This window comes from Falco punctatus (assembly GCF_963210335.1).
Source record: "Falco punctatus genome assembly, chromosome: 13".
Taxonomy (NCBI): Eukaryota; Metazoa; Chordata; class Aves; order Falconiformes; family Falconidae; genus Falco; species Falco punctatus.
This window is the reverse complement of record NC_137593.1, coordinates 23,380,780-23,396,379: the sequence shown is the minus strand read 5'-3', so window position 1 is coordinate 23,396,379 and position 15,600 is coordinate 23,380,780. Positions and strand designations below refer to the sequence as shown.

General features: G+C 45.8%; 1 protein-coding gene across 1 annotated transcript in view; it reads right to left on the bottom strand.

Moving 5' to 3' along the window:
• The window catches only part of VAMP2 (vesicle associated membrane protein 2), a 48,482-nt gene extending 40,764 nt beyond the window's left edge, over positions 1 to 7,718 (bottom strand). Inside the window, exon 1 of the mRNA XM_080409498.1 lies at positions 6,898 to 7,718. Coding sequence (XP_080265624.1) covers positions 6,898 to 6,899 — 2 coding nt within the window. The 5' untranslated portion in view covers positions 6,900 to 7,718. The remainder of the gene's footprint in view (positions 1 to 6,897) is intronic.
• Positions 7,719 to 15,600: the final 7,882 nt, after the last annotated feature.

Below are 15,600 nucleotides of genomic sequence, written 5' to 3'. Positions count from 1 at the left end.
AACCAACCATTTCCAGAAGTTACAAACCGAGCTGAAAAAGCCACAGCTCTGTAGCAGTGGGTCAGAACTCCTGTCTTGGTCAGCACACCACAACTCCGTAACCTTGCCTACTACCAGCAATTCCTCTCTCTTCCAGTCCACTGCATGCGACTGTGAGAGTCTCCTCTAACTTTATGTAAGCACATATGGTTTTATTAAAATGTGCGCTCTGCACTACTGAGAACAGCATTTACAGGGCAACAGAACAATAGCTTTTTGCAAACTACCAAGCTACTGCAAGACATGGTGTAGAGAGATGGGAGCAGACACCAAGCTAGAGAAGATTGCATGGAATATGAAAGATGAGAAAGCTCACTTGCAAGAAACCTGGTTGTTCCCTGTGGGAGAAATACAAACTTTTGCATTCAAGCCAAATTTAATAATGCATTCCAGGGATCTGCATATTTTTTTTTAACTCCCACATTTCCTCCCTTCCCAAATACCATGTTTTCCCCTTCTATTACAGGTATTCCTGTGGCATCCACTACCAACAGGTTAAAGATAAAAGTGCTACCAAGTTATCATGGATGAAAAGTCAATATCTTGGATGCTTGGAATACAGCCAAACATTAGTTTAATTACCTTCAACATATTCAGTTTTGTCTGACCTTTTCAAATGGTCGCACAGGAGCACTGAGGTTGGAAGGAACCTCTGGAGATCATCTAGTCCAGCCCTCTGCTCAGAGCAGGGCCCACTAGATGAAGTTGCTTAGGACATTGTCCAGTCAGTTTTTTTAATCCCTCCAAAAATATTTCACAAAACATCTCTCCTTGTTCAGGAGATGCAATACAGTCCTTTAAGAAGCTATTTAAAAACAAAATTTTGCAACTGAACTTCAAACAATGCAAAATAGTCTTGATAATTTTGTAATATAACGCACATTTTGCTGTATCCAGAACGGGACATAAGAAGCATTTCCTTACAATGACTGCATTTTTAATACTGTTCAATTTTTCAATTTCATTATATAAATTCCCATCTGGATCTAGTGTGAGCATCTTAAAAGAAAATCAGCATCTATCCAGTATCAGCCACTAACAACACTTCAGTACAGCACTTATTGCTGTCTATTTCCTCTCTTAATCTCTTTTCTGGACCATGTAAAGAGTTTTGTAAAATCTGTGGACACTTCCTTTCCTACTTAGACTCCAGCACAAGGACATCATTTAATGAAGCAGGACACATCACAGCCTTTGGTGTATTCCCACCAGTGCTGTTTCTGTCTCCAGCTTCTTGCAAAGGCTGTCTCAATTCTGCATGGTATTGACGTGTTTCATAATAATAAAAACTCTGGTGAAGCACCGACTCCTCACAAACACAAATTGTCAGCTAGTTGGTGCTTCCAACATGCAAGCAAGCTATGGCTCTGATATATAAACATGCAGTGAAAGCACTTGATTCCAATACATTTTTAGAGACCGCTGCAATGGATGAGAATGTACTTTAAAAAAAACAAAGAAACAACAAACACCCCAGCATCCCAATTTCTGAAACAATGTGGGATTTATCTTCTAAAAGGCTATCGTAGGAGAATGTCTGTTTTCTAGAAGAGTTCCTTTTGACCCTGCGATACTGATTCAAGCAGCTGTAAGGTAACACATGATAAATTAAATTTCTTTCTCATTTACTCTGAAATAAAAATACTTGCATTTTCCTGCATATTTCTCATTGAATTTTGCATCTGAAGAGATAAAGGAACTTGATCAGATAATTCAGATCATTTGGTCAGGAACTTTCATTCTAATTATTTCACCCAGTGCAAGAAGCTACAATATAATTGCAACTGACAAAACACTTACTTGCAAATGTACAGACAGATCTTTTTCAATGAGTTACTACTTTACACAGAAAAAACATCAGGCTGCCATAACTTAGCAGTTAAAAAAAACCAAAACACCACCTTGCAATCATTTGGTGGGTGTTCAGTGGATAATGGAAAAGAGTTTAGAGGGCTCAAGTACAAACATCAGGGAAAAAGGAATTGCATCATTACAAAACACCAGCCTAGTTAACTGCTGGTAATGACTACAAATAATGACAGTAGAGAGCACTGAATGACGTAGGTGGGAGATATTCTCTTTAAGTCGTAATTGCTTAAAATGAGCAGTTCAGTCAATTTGAACTTATTTGGGACAGCCTGTACTGGCCCTTCCAGGGCACCACTGGCATTTGGCTAAAGCTGTCAGTGAGAAACCTCCATGTGTTCTGCATCCTACAAACGGTGGCAGAACAGCAGCGGAAGCGGAAAGCATGTTTCATACATCGCTTTCCTTTCTTCAGCCATGCCTCTTCATCCCAAGCCGTCCACACAAACATGGGTGTGCCTGGTGCTCTACAGCCTAATTACTGATTTTTCAGGAAGACATTGATTATCTAAATAGCATCTAAAAAGGGGAAATGCTCATCTGGTTAACCAGTTCAGCTTCCACTACAGCCACATTAAGTGTCCTGTAAGTCACCCCACAGCTGGAACTATCCATGCAAAATGCCTGGAAGTCAACAGCAACAAGTTATGGCTGATGCATAACACAATGAATGAGCGCTAAGTCACAAGGAAAGGGACCACTGGACTAAATATATTTGGGTTTCATGCACCTCATGTTACCCTGTTTTGAAGAATGTTTATTGTGACATTCACTTTGTCTGTACTTGTCACATGTAATTCCCAGTTGCGCCCATTCTGGGATTATTTTCTTCACTGAGGTCCTCAAGACACCATTCAGTTTGATCTCTACATTTTAAAAGACTCATTACCCAAATATCCAAAAGATTTATGACCTGCTCGGGCCACCCTTCTTTCAAATGACAAGCGTATAAGGAATAACACTTAACATGTGGCTGGAAGCATCTATTTCTAATGCAAGACAGAAAGAAGATGCCTGTGTGCATGATGCCACAAAAGAGCCAGTGAAGGGAAAAAAACAATGAACACAACACATACATCCCTCTGTTGAGGTCTTAAAGTGGCAAACAACAATAGCTCCTATTCCTAACGCCCTTACTTCAAGGCTCTTACTCAGAGCTGTGAGTCTTAGAACCAGCAAACAAGGGTCAGAATAGAACCATGCTGAAAACGGGGGCCTTTCACCCCTCAGCATCCTCTTCTCCTGCACACAGCTGTGCTCCATCAAGTACAGCCTGGTTATTTTCACTACAAGCTCCACTACATCCTTTAAATGAGAACAACCACCCACTCGGTCACAACTATGCTTGTGTGAACCAATACTACAGGACTCTCAAAACCACTGGTCCCTCTGGCTGATGGGGGAGGCAGTCAGAAAATGTCAAGACTGAATGTAGCTTGTCTGGGTCTGAGGCAGCTGGCCACCAGATGTAAAACCCTGAGAGCTCTGGTGGACGCCAATCTTCTTGCCACCGTGGATTTCCGGAGCTCTTTTAGAACATATTTCTAAGGGAACACAGACACTTAGCAGCACAGAACAGATGTACCATTTAGAAAATGTACCCCTCCGTTTTACACTAGTTATACTTCCCTAGGACATGCACTGGCTGCACTCGCTTTTGTAAGCCACCGAGCTCCCCAAAAGCAGGGGGTCAGGACTGGGTAGAGAGCTGTACTAAATTGGTTTGTCTCCGCTGATCAGTACAAGAGAAGGGCAGGGTAGGGAGATTTTGCTGAGTTTCATAAAATTATGCCCACAAAACCAGGGCTAAGTACTGCTCTACTAACAGCAGGAGACCATGGCCATGCCATTCTTTTCAGAGAAACCAAATAGACATTCAACCAGAACAGACTCATTACAATTGCTGGAACCATTTTAATCCTATCCATCCCCACCAGGATGTTACTCCTTGCTGCTCTAAAATAGGCAGAAGGGTTGGGTGGTTTGGTTTTTTTTTTTCAGAAAGCTCTAACTGCTACCCGAGGAATGAGATACAGCAAGGCAATTCCGCCGGGGGGAGAGCCAGGTGCTTTGCTTTGCTCCTTGTCTCACAAAAGTTGTACCCTGCCATAGAGCACATTTGTATTGGACTAATGTAATCAAAGGCACCCTGCTGTCTGCTCACTGACCTATCTGTAAACAACAGATGCCATGATGTCATGAACTTCTACTATATATAATTACCTATTGAGATGTGACCATTGTAAAAGAAACAAACCAATATACTTCACCTGCCGCTGTCAGTCTGTTTTCCAGAGAGGAACAAAGCCTATAAGTGCCCCAACTTTAAGCACCATTTTCTTCTCCTCATCTCCCTTCACTGCTCCTCATATCTCCTCTAAGTAAGTTTGCGTGCTCTCCCTTACACCTGGAACAATCTTCCTAGCAGCACTGGTATGGTCCAACCCATCTCCATTCTTGCTTTAGATCCCTCTTATATCTTTTCATTCAATCTTCTTATGCCACAGCATCCTCTCCTCTGCCTGCACCAAGGTGAAAGATGTCTGTTACCTGAATGTGTCTTACCTGCCCTGGATCGTACTCACTGCAACAGAGACCACAGATTCCCACCTCACGTAAATCAGTGCAGGTTCGCTGGGGTGACACACAATCATGAACCCCAGAGAAGATGGTGAATAAGGAATACTGTTCTCTGATCTCCAACATGAGAGTAAGGTCAGACAGAACCTGCTACCTGCTAGCTCAGAAACAATAGGACGTGGCTTTCGCACCCAGCCCAGTCCAGCTGTGGAGCTCTGTGCCACAGTACACTGCAAATGGAGCAACTGGACACCTTCCTGAAAGAACAACAAAACCCAGTGCGAGTCAGGAACGATAAGGAACTCTCCTCAGGTTCGGACACTCCCCAAGCCTTACATGTCTGGCAGCTGGGGAAGAATTCTGGGAATACCACTGCATACCCACTGCTTTCTTGTACTCTCCCCTAAGCACTCCCTGCTAGCTACTTCAGAGGACAGCACACCAGGAGAGATGGATCTGTCACTTGACCCAGCAAAGGAGTTCTTCACTGACACTAGATCCCACACGCTGAAGACACAGCGTCATGTCTCATGCGCATGTCTGTATACACGCAAGAAGAGTCCGTGTTTGCAATACTCTATCGGTGTAAGATTAGAAGTAACCTCTGCAGAGTATTTGGTGCTCACTAGCAATTAGCTTTTACAGCCCTGTGAACTACAACTGTACAAACTGCTGCTACAAGTCAGTAGCTAATACACATTTATCTCTGTTGTTCATCAGTAACTCAGAAGGTACTGGGACATGATATTCATGCAGATGTTAAAAAAAAAGTTTTCATTACAATATCTGGCAATGAAACAGAAGCCAACTGACAATGACAAGCTGCTTATTTGTCTTGGCTTTGTTTCAATTATCAGACTGGAAGTCTATATGGCCAAAGTAGGCAAAAACTGCCTTCTCTTTTTCTTCTGATTTTTGTCAGAAGTCTGATGCAAGTCCCCTATAGAAGAGGTATGACCAAGTTCTACTAGTGTCACCCTTTCTGCTTTATTTAGAAAGGCTCTCTTGAAGACCTAGACACACCAAAACCAAAACATATACCGACTGAGTTAAACATTATCTGAATTATTGCTTTGTGTCTTAACAGCTTCGATCGTATAATACCGCGGCAGCAAACTCTTGTATTAATCATAGAAAAAAATCTCACATATAAATAAAAGTATTTGACGTCATCATCTGGCTCCTGATATAAGCACAAGTAGGCAACAGAAGCTTACAATGAACTGCCTTTTGCTAGATGGAGTTCAGTGTTTACCTAAGGAATCTTCTTTTAGATAAGTTTTTTTTTTTTCCTTCCAAGGAGTTCCTTGCTTTGGAAACATTTTAGACAACATAGACAAAAGCTTATTGTCTGAGATATTATATAGGAAATAACATTAAAGAAAAAAGCAAACATTTCACGATATGTGATGGTAGACTATTCTGAAAACCCCTCGTGAAGAACAGTTAGTTACTGGCAATATTTTAATAGTAATTTAATCACAGATTGTCAGGACTGTTTCCACTCCTTATCTTCTCTGAATCAACCAAGCTCCAGTTCTTCCAAGACCACCCAAAACCAGCAGATATTTGGTCCCATACACCAGCACATGAGTGACTCTTTGCTTTAGCCATCTTCTCTGGCGGTCCCTTAGGAGTCACTGGGAATGCACAGCGAATTGAGACAATAGTGAAATGATGCGTTTAAGCCACCTGAATTCTTTTGTGAATGAACAGGGGGCTGATCCGCCCCTACTTACTTGTTTCAGCACTGACTTTGGGGGGTTCAGCACTGCCTAGCAGAGAGCGTTAATTAAAGCGTTGATGCTCAACGTAAAGGCTCGGGAGAGGTGTTTGAAGAGATGCAAACAAGAAGAAACGGATTATTATCCGGCGCTGCTGACAGGAGGCCGTGGGTGCTGGGGATGGGGCTGAGCTGCTCAGGCTGCCAGTCCTGGGGAGGGAACGTCTCACGGAACAGCGAGGACAGGCAGGACCCGCTGGCCGTGGCTCCGCCGGGTGACTCAGGCAGTTCTGCATCGCTGCCTCGGACCTGTCGAGGGTCTCGGCCCCGCGCTACCCCTCGGGCCGACCCGGGTCGGTACCGTGCCAGCCACCCCCTCCCGCTGCCCGGCGGGCGGGTACGCCCCGCAGACCCGCCGAGGCTCGCAGGTTGCTGGCAGCAGCAGCAGCACCACCACACCGGACTTCGGGGCTGCGGGCACCGCACACCCCCGGCCCCGCCCGGGACCCCCGCTCAGGGCGCCGCAGCCCCCTCCCGCCCCCAGCCCCAGCCCCCCGCCGCACGGAGCCGCCCCCCCGGCTGCGGGAGCAGCAGGGCAGCGCCCCGCGGCGCCCCCCGAGCCCTACAGCCCCGCGGCCGCCCGCACCCCGGGGTGGGGGGTGGGGGGGCCGGGCCGCCCCGCTACTCACATGGCGGCGACCGAGGGGCGCCGGGCGGCTCCGGCAAAGATGGCTTTCGGCGCCGCTGCCGGCAGCCTCCTAGCACCGTCGGCGCGGCGGCGGAGAGAGGAGGGGTAGGCACCGGCTACTGAGCATGCCTGCGCCGCACATCACGGAGCGGGGAGCGGCGGGGCCCCCTCCCCACCCCCGGCAGGTCCGGGAGGGACGGGCGCCGCCGCCGCCCCTCCCCCTCCCCTCCCCCCCCCCCCCCCCGCGGGCGGGAGCTGTCCCGGGGCGGCGGGGCCATCCCGCCGGGGGTCCCAGCTGGAGACCTTCGTGCGTGCCTGCAGCCACCGGCCCGGTCCCCCCCGGGCTGGGGGAGGGCGGGGGGGCCGTGACGGGGGGTACCGCGGGGCAGAGCCGGCGGCGGGCGGGCAGCGAGGGCAGCCGTGGGTGCTCCGGCAGGGGCGTCCCTCGGGCGGAACAGCGCCCTGGCCCCGGCCCGGCGCTCCTGGCTCGGGCTCCTCGCAGCCCCCACGTCCCAGCTCCCCCGAGCCCCCTGGCTAGCGCAGCGCTGCTCTCGCTCGCCCCCGGCCCGGTGCGGGGCCAAACACCCGAGGCAGAACGTGCCCCTCTGCGGCCATCACGGGCTCCAGCCAGACACCAAGGACGCGGCAAGCCTACGCCGTCATTTTCTCAAGAAGTGGGACCTTGATGTTGCTGTCCGCAGTGACACCTTGCTTCGGTTTAATTGTAAAAAGACACTCCACCGGTCACCGCTGTCCCTAACTTTCCGCCAGCCTCAGTGACAGCTAGCACAAGACTTTAAAACCAGGCATCCACCCAAGCAGGGCGAGGGCTTACCCAGAACACAGCCAGAACAGATGCTTCTGCAAGTATCTGGACCTCAGATCCTGGGATTCCTGTTGGGGATAAACGCTTCTGCGTTATCACATCAAATCTGTGTCTTCTGCGTGCGATGATTCCTCAAAGCAACAGGCAAAGGTGCAGGCGTTAGGGGTGAGCGACGCATCAGCCCTGGTTTCTAAACTGGGTATCATCAACCAGCTGAATATTTTCATGGAAAAAGAAAGTACCCAGCGCGTGTGACAGCACCCACAGCAGTGGCACACAGCCCAGCCACCGGACACTTGGCTATTACCTAAATCCAGGCTGAGGTGCTGTCGCAGCCTGGTTCAGGTGCGAGCCCCCAGCCACCAGTGCAGACGGGGAAGCAGCCCCTTGGAGCGGTGCAACACCCCAGAGCAGCGGGGCCACAAGGACCTTCTGCCTCTGCCAACTCAGAGCTTGCTCACTGCGTGGAAGACTCATCATACCTACTGCCACTGGAGGGTGAGATTCTGTCTCTTCCACTGAAGCTAATTATTTGCATGAATAAATAAATATCACTTAGGGCAGCACTTTGAGCTCTAGTTTTCTACATTCGACCACATCGCTGAGGGCTCGCTCACATATTGCACTCATAACAGCCTGGCCCTGGGAAACGTTTCCCAATGGCAGTAAAAAACACTTCAAACTGGATTTTCTCTACAAAAAGCTGGAGTTTCAACCAGCTGACATGCCCTGATGACAATTAGAAGATTCCTGACTAGCTTTAAGCTATACCCATCCACAGACCGCTTAGCTCAGCACTTCCCATCTGGAATTCCTCCGTAACTCTTCCCTCCTGACGATGGTTTACTTTTCAGACCTCCCAGACAAAGATATGTTTACATAATGTGCCTATAGCATACAGCCACGCCAACAACCACACACAGACTTAACCCCAACGTTGGAGCACCTGCTACTCCTTACTTACTATCTCCTTACTCCTCAAACCCAAACCACATTGGAATCCCGAGGAAGTGAAGAGCCATGGCTGGCTGGCGTGGCCAGGAGCTGCTGGGACAGCAGCACCCACTGCCCAGACCTTCCTGCAGTGTGGCTTCATGTCCCTGCTATATGGAGAGTGGAACAAGTAACTACTGATGCCAGCCCAAAGCTTGTAAGACTGAAGGAAGTCCTAAAAACCCCCAAACCCAACATGAAACGGTTTAAATATACAAACCATCCAGAGCACACGATCCAGTGTTCATGCTGGCTTCGTGCCAGCTTTATCCCAGTTGAAGGAGAACAGAAAATACCCATGTAAGCATAAAGGTAACGTGGCAGACAGGCATCGCCTGCTTTAGCGGAAGTGTGCCAGTGCAGGGATAATGCTTCAAATGTTGTGAATGTAATGCAGAACAAACTTAAGCTAGATCAGTGCACCACATCATATGGCCACAGCTTTGATCTGATACGGGAGAGCACTCAAAACCAAATTAAATAACATCATTGGACTAAGACCTTACTTGCTGAAGAATTTCCTGCCGGCTAATGAAGGCATCACCATTCCCATCCAAGGCGGCTCACGATCCTGAAGTCAGTCCACAGTTAAAGTGGGGGACATTTCCCTTTAACCCTACATTCCCTTGAGATCCCAGCTTGCCATGAAAGGCTACCAAAGCCTTTGGTGTAAGAAGAGATGCAGAGACACCCTGTGGTGGGAAAAATAATATGATCAGAATTAGTTCAAACAAATTTTATTTAATTAAGACACAGAACTGGATCAGAAAAACTGCATCCTGGGGACAAAGAAATCTTTCCCAAGTTGCTAGTCATGTCATTTCCTCCCTCCAGACCTCCTGTCCTGTCTGACATCTTTTACCCTGTGTGTTTGCATGACAGTCCCTGCCACAAAGATTTTACCTCTTGTTCTGTTTGGTTCTTTTACCCCAGGGGTATCAGCCCGGCCAGGGCTGCTGTGTGCTGCTGCAGTTGGAGGGACGGCTGTGGAAACGGTCCGTTTCTGAAAAAGTTTCCTGCATCTTTAGCCTGTGAGTCCCATCTGTAAATTGTTGGGTGTTTCTAACCCCATCCACAATTCATACTTTGTCCTGAAGTCATCTTTATAAATATAATGGCAGTCACAGAGACACCAATACACTGCTCAGGTAGTCCAGGGATAAAAGCCGTCAACAGCAAGCATCAGTGCAAATCAGTTTTGACATCTGAAGTCTTGCAGGTACTAGATCTTGCTTAAAATTAACTAGCGACAACCTGCATGTACAACGCTGAGGTTCCTGAAAATGCTTCTGTGCAATCTTCATCTGAAGGAAACTTGTTTTGTCCCAGATCTACAAGTAGGATTCCTGTTTTAAAGACCTGTTATGTAATCTGTAAGTTTAACAGGCTGACCATACAATAAATCTCAAGGCTAACCACAGCAACAGTTACTGGTTAATCTGGCTCACAAAACAAAAAAGCACTATTGCTGTTGTTAAGTGAGAAAGGTGAGGGCAATTAATTGGTGCACTGAAAGCAACAGTAGTCACATTTCACCAGATTCAAGCAGAGAAGAAAAGCAAGGCAAATAAATTAATTATTCAAATATTGGATATTCAAATCTTTTGATCTGGCAACACATTTAAGCATAGGGTTCAAGTACAGGAGGAATTCCCCCTATGTCATTAGAATTAATTATGCTGGAAACCCAACGTAGCCAGACAACTTCAGCTTTAAAAGAAAAGAAATTAAATACTATACAATATATGTCCAAAGTACAATTTTTTGGAAAAAAAAAATTTACTAAAAGGATGTATAAACAACCCCTTCTGTGTACCTTCAATTCTTTGTCACCAGTTTCCGCGTACGTACACATGTACTTTCAACATTACATTTTCCTCTCTTGATCTTTTAGACAAGCAGAATTACTGCTGGAAGATCTGTGAGGAGATGCCTTTGAAGCTCACTTGGCAGAAGCAAGGAGGATTCCTGCCTCCCCGGTTGCAGGGTTTATTAGCTACAGGTTGCTCTGTTCTGCAAAGCTTCACCTCAGCACCACTGTGTGCCTAAAATGGGTCCTGAACTTGCAGATCGTTTTGTCACAAATTAAAATCTGAAGTCTAGCATCGTGAGGCATGTCATTTTCTTTCATTCCCAACTTTTATTCGTTCTTTAATAGCACAGCCATTCTTTAATGACAGCTTCCTTTTACAGGTCAATGAACTGTTTATAATTTCTTTCATAAATAGCCTTTTTCTGGCATTTCTGTGGGATAAACAGGTCCAGCTTACCTAGGTTCTCTTAAAAAGCTGGCTGTCCTGTTACCAAGCAGGAGTAGCAAGGTGTGTCACTCCGTTCCTTCGAGGTATTTTAGTTTCTGTTTAATAGGTGTCAACATACGGTTTTGGTAAATTATTTTAACACAATGAGAAACTGTTTCATGCAAAACATGTTGATCCTGCAAAGCATTTGCATAGTGAGTCCCTACGGCCTGTGTATGTCCCGCTGTAAGAACTGGTCAGAGAACTGTTCTTAAAAGGCTGGGGAGGGGAGGAGGATATGAAGAGTAAAATCAGAAGAGTGCATAGTTCAGAACGGTTGCCAATTTTGTTTTTAAGCATACCAACGCTGTGTGACTTGTTTTGGATGATTTGTGGAAAATATTTTGAACAGGTAGCAACAGAGAACCACTTCCAGTCATTAGGACGGGGCGAATGTGACCCTCCACCTCAAGCAACCAAAAGTTAATGCAATTAGCAAGTATCAAATGTAGAGCAGAGAGACTAATTCAATCAGAGAGGCCAACGGGCTAATTCTTGGAGACAAAGCAATGCAAGGCGGAAATGCAGACTAATCAACTGCTTTATCAAAAGAAAAAGGAAATAATTTCCAAGCCTTAACTAAAATCCCCTGTTGGTTCTTCATCTTTCAAGGGTTCTGGTTTTTGCTTTGCAGTGTTTGCTTCATCTCACATTTGTTTTACTGCTTCTGTTTTCTGCACAAAACTGTTTCACTGGCTCCTGGTTCTTTGCTTTTCCCAAATGAGCCACCGCCTCTGTTCGTTTTCAGCAACCAGCCTGATCATGAAAGTGAGCGCGTAGAGGGAAATATTTATTGTATTTAATGTCCAAGCCTACTTTCTCTAATTACGTGGAACAGTGGTTGAGAAAGAATATCCAGAGTCGCCTTGTATCTGCAGGATTTTCCGAAGCTGGTATTTGCTCCATCTGACAGAAAGCGGCTGCTCACTGATCTTGACTAAACCTTCTGCGTAACTCTGGACACTTTCAGGTTTGGAGAGGAACAGATCCAAACGTCACCAGGCGCAACACAGTTAGAAAGAGGCTTTCGAAAAGCTACTCAGACTTCTGCTCTCATCTGAGCAGGTGCTGCTGTTATGGCAGATGAAACGAGCTGGCGCAAGGGAAAGAAGGGACTCCCAGAAGAAAGCACAGGAGATGGGAAGCACAGCCAAAAAAAGCGAGCACGGCTATTTAAGAAGAGATTTTCTGGACTGAGCCTCTTCTCTGGGTCTCCTAAGAATAAACTGTAAGTACATCCAAGGCTAAGTTTTGTATACATTTTTAACAAAAATTTTGTAAGTATTCCCAGAGCACCTTTCAAAGAGCCACAGATCCCTTTGTCACCCAGGCTGGATTAGCTGTCCCACACACAACGGGACAGTTACAGGCAAATTAAATAACTTAACCTAAAGAACTAGCAAGTCACTGGCAGAAGTAGGTATGAAATCCAGGTCTCCAGACCTTGTGTGTCTACATCTTTGCCATGTAACCAATTCCCTATGCTTTCTCCCACCCAGCAAGAGAAATCTGGAGGGGCAGCATCTCTATTCCTCCGCATACACACAGGCGCTGCCAGGTGTGACAACCCAGGACAATTTTCTAGGAACAACATTGCCGCAGTTAGTTGCGCCAGTACACCCAGCTCCAGGGTGTAACAGGCAGTAGCAACATATGGGCAGCAGCCAAAAATCACTGCTTGACAAAGTTAGTACTACCAATTCTCTTGAACCAGAACATAATTATTGCTTATGTTCCTGTAATAGTGCCTTTATGCTTACTACTTTTCAGATAGATGAAGAAGAAGGGGGACCAGGGATGGGGGATGGACGAGACACAAGCAATTCAAAACTATTCATTTTTTAACCAGATGAACCAAAGCAAAAATGAGTTTGAGCTAACTACTTTGTGCATGTATTAGCTTTCAGCTATCACCATCACTCTTACAGGATTTGAAATTCTTTTCTTGCGTCTTTGTACTTAGTATTATTCTTCCCTAACGTTAGGTAAACTTGGTGTGTGCATCATGCTAAGATCAGGAGTAGTTTTCCAGTAAATGCCTTTTCTCATCCATTACAAGAGCAGTTTTCTGCACAGATCTCCTAAAAAGGCGTCTGTCTTTGATAATTATCATGAAATTACTGTCTTAGCAGGAAGTACATGCAAGTCTCAGCAATTACTCAGCTAACTACATTAAGCTTGATAGCCACAGCAGCTGGTTACAAGCTCAACATAAGATTAAAATACACTAGCCAGAAATGATCCTGAGCGCCACATTCTTCTCTCAGACTGATCCAATTGCAGAACAACCAATACCAAGGGCTTTGCTTTGGGATTTATCTTGCTGCACTGCTAAGGAACTGGACTGGAAACATAGTCAAACATCCAAGGAATTAGTGAATTACAGCTGTGAATTTTCCCTGTTGTCCATAACTTTACTGAAGCACACATTTGGGAGACAGCCAAGTGCAAACAAAGCAGTAAAATCATGCTTTCTAGGCCTTGATCCTTAGTCTTAAGTGATGAATGCAGGTTTTCCCCAGTTTGATTAAAAAAAAATAAAAATCAAAACAGTAACATAGCATCCTTGTCCCATGGTACACTCACATTAATGGAAAGTCAGCCAGTCTTCAGACTTTGCTGGATGTATTTCCACAGATGTTGCATAGCAGTTGTTTTTTATAAACATTAAGTCATCAGGGCCTACAACTTTCACAGTGCTGTAGCCAAATCAGATAATCTCTACAGTTCAGCACCAATTTGTGAGCTCTTGTAAGGGATTATGTAGGTTAGTGTCTGATTTTGACATACTATTTTGCAGGCTGCTCTAGGTGAACCTGCTTTAGCAGGGAGTTGAACTACATGATCTCCAGAGGTCCCTTCCAACCCTGACCATTCTGTGATTTTATATAATATAATGGTAAATAACTCTATCCAGAGTGCTTTTCTTTCAACCCTTCCATCTCTATTCAAGGATAGTGTAATACAGGGTTTTATCTACTAGCCAGCATAATTATTAGTGCATGACAAGTATAAAAAGAACCTTTATGATCGCATAGGTGAAGCCTACTTGGTCAGAAGCCTGTAATTCAGACACACAGAGCTGTATGAAATTTGTCTTCATGCAAACACACGAGGCTCATGCCACGATCAGCCAGAGAAAAGCTGTACATTAAAGAACTGAGTAGAAAGCTCCTACCTAGCTAGATGACTTTTTTTTTAATTTTTTTTACTTTTTTGTTTAAACGGTGACAATCCTTTTAACCCTGTTCTGAAACTAATGCCCTGTCACTGCCATCACAGCACCAGAGCCAGACTCTCCTTTTCCTGTCTGTTCCCGTTTTCTGGGGGTGCCCACAGGCTGCACCTGCTCCTCCTGTCCCAGGAAAAGCCTCGGGAAGGGCTCACACTTCACACACCAGCTGCTCCTGCTGATCTCATCCATCTAGGGAGCGCACAGGTTAAACCCCTCACCTTTCTGACTGTTCTAGGCCTCAGGGAAGAAGTCCGCTCTTTGAAGACAAGAGGAGATGTTTACACAGGAAAGGTTCCAAAAAGCTGAAGCCAGCACGGGAGGAAATATGTTCTTTAAGGCAGCCGCCCTCTGGGAAAATGTGTCCGAAATGTGAAATCCTCGTCTGCCAGAAATGCGAGACGCTGCATTCGGAAAGCAGCTTCATTGCCCACAGCCTGCTCGACCATTATGACAGAGGAGACAATGCTGGCTCCAGTATGTTGGTTGCAAAGAGTCGAGTATGCAGAGGCGATTAAAGGTTTGCTGCGCGTGTCTTGCTGGTCCCTGACCACATCCAAAATGCTACAGCTGGGATCCGTTCAGGCTGACTGGATCGTCGGTCTGTGCAACCTGTGTGCGTCAGCAGTTACAACGATGCTGTAGTTATGTAGCAAATGTACCATCACTAATTCAGCTAGCTTAAACTCTGCGAACAAAGATTTGTAAGTAGGAGCTAAAAGTTTCTGAGCTATTAAGAACAGGGAATTGTTTCAGAAACATTTCCAGAGTTTTGTTTTTCCTCTTGAGGAAACAAGATTATCCCATTGAGCTGCAATAGAGAAAGTGAGTATTAAATGCAGAACCACTGGGTCATTACGCTTATTTGTAATGTCTAGGTACGTTTCGCTGTTGTTTGTGTTCTGGAACATTAAACTGTTTATTTTTAAATCAACTAACACTGGTATGCCATTTGATGGGAGAAGGGGGCTTTTATAGGCTATCCTAGCCACAAAAATTGTAGATTACATTCAAATTCCCTTCTAGAACTTCCGAACTTTGTTACAGACTTTCAACTCCTAACTTACGATCCAGCACCTCTCCTTAAAAGGAGCAATAACGATCACAGCTCACAAAGTATTTAAGCTTTCTTTGGGTTTAAGGTCTGTGTAGTACAGCACCAAGTAGAACAGCGCTGGAAGTCGAAGCGTACCAGTGGAACCCACACCTTGAGGTGTCTGTCCCCATTCCCTTCCCAACGCATGGAAGGACTTGCCCAGCACGGTGAGTAGCCAACACGCAGCGGTAGGTGGCATTAAGGTCCAGGCATACACGAGACTATTTGCCTTTATGGAATCCATAAATTCCATATAA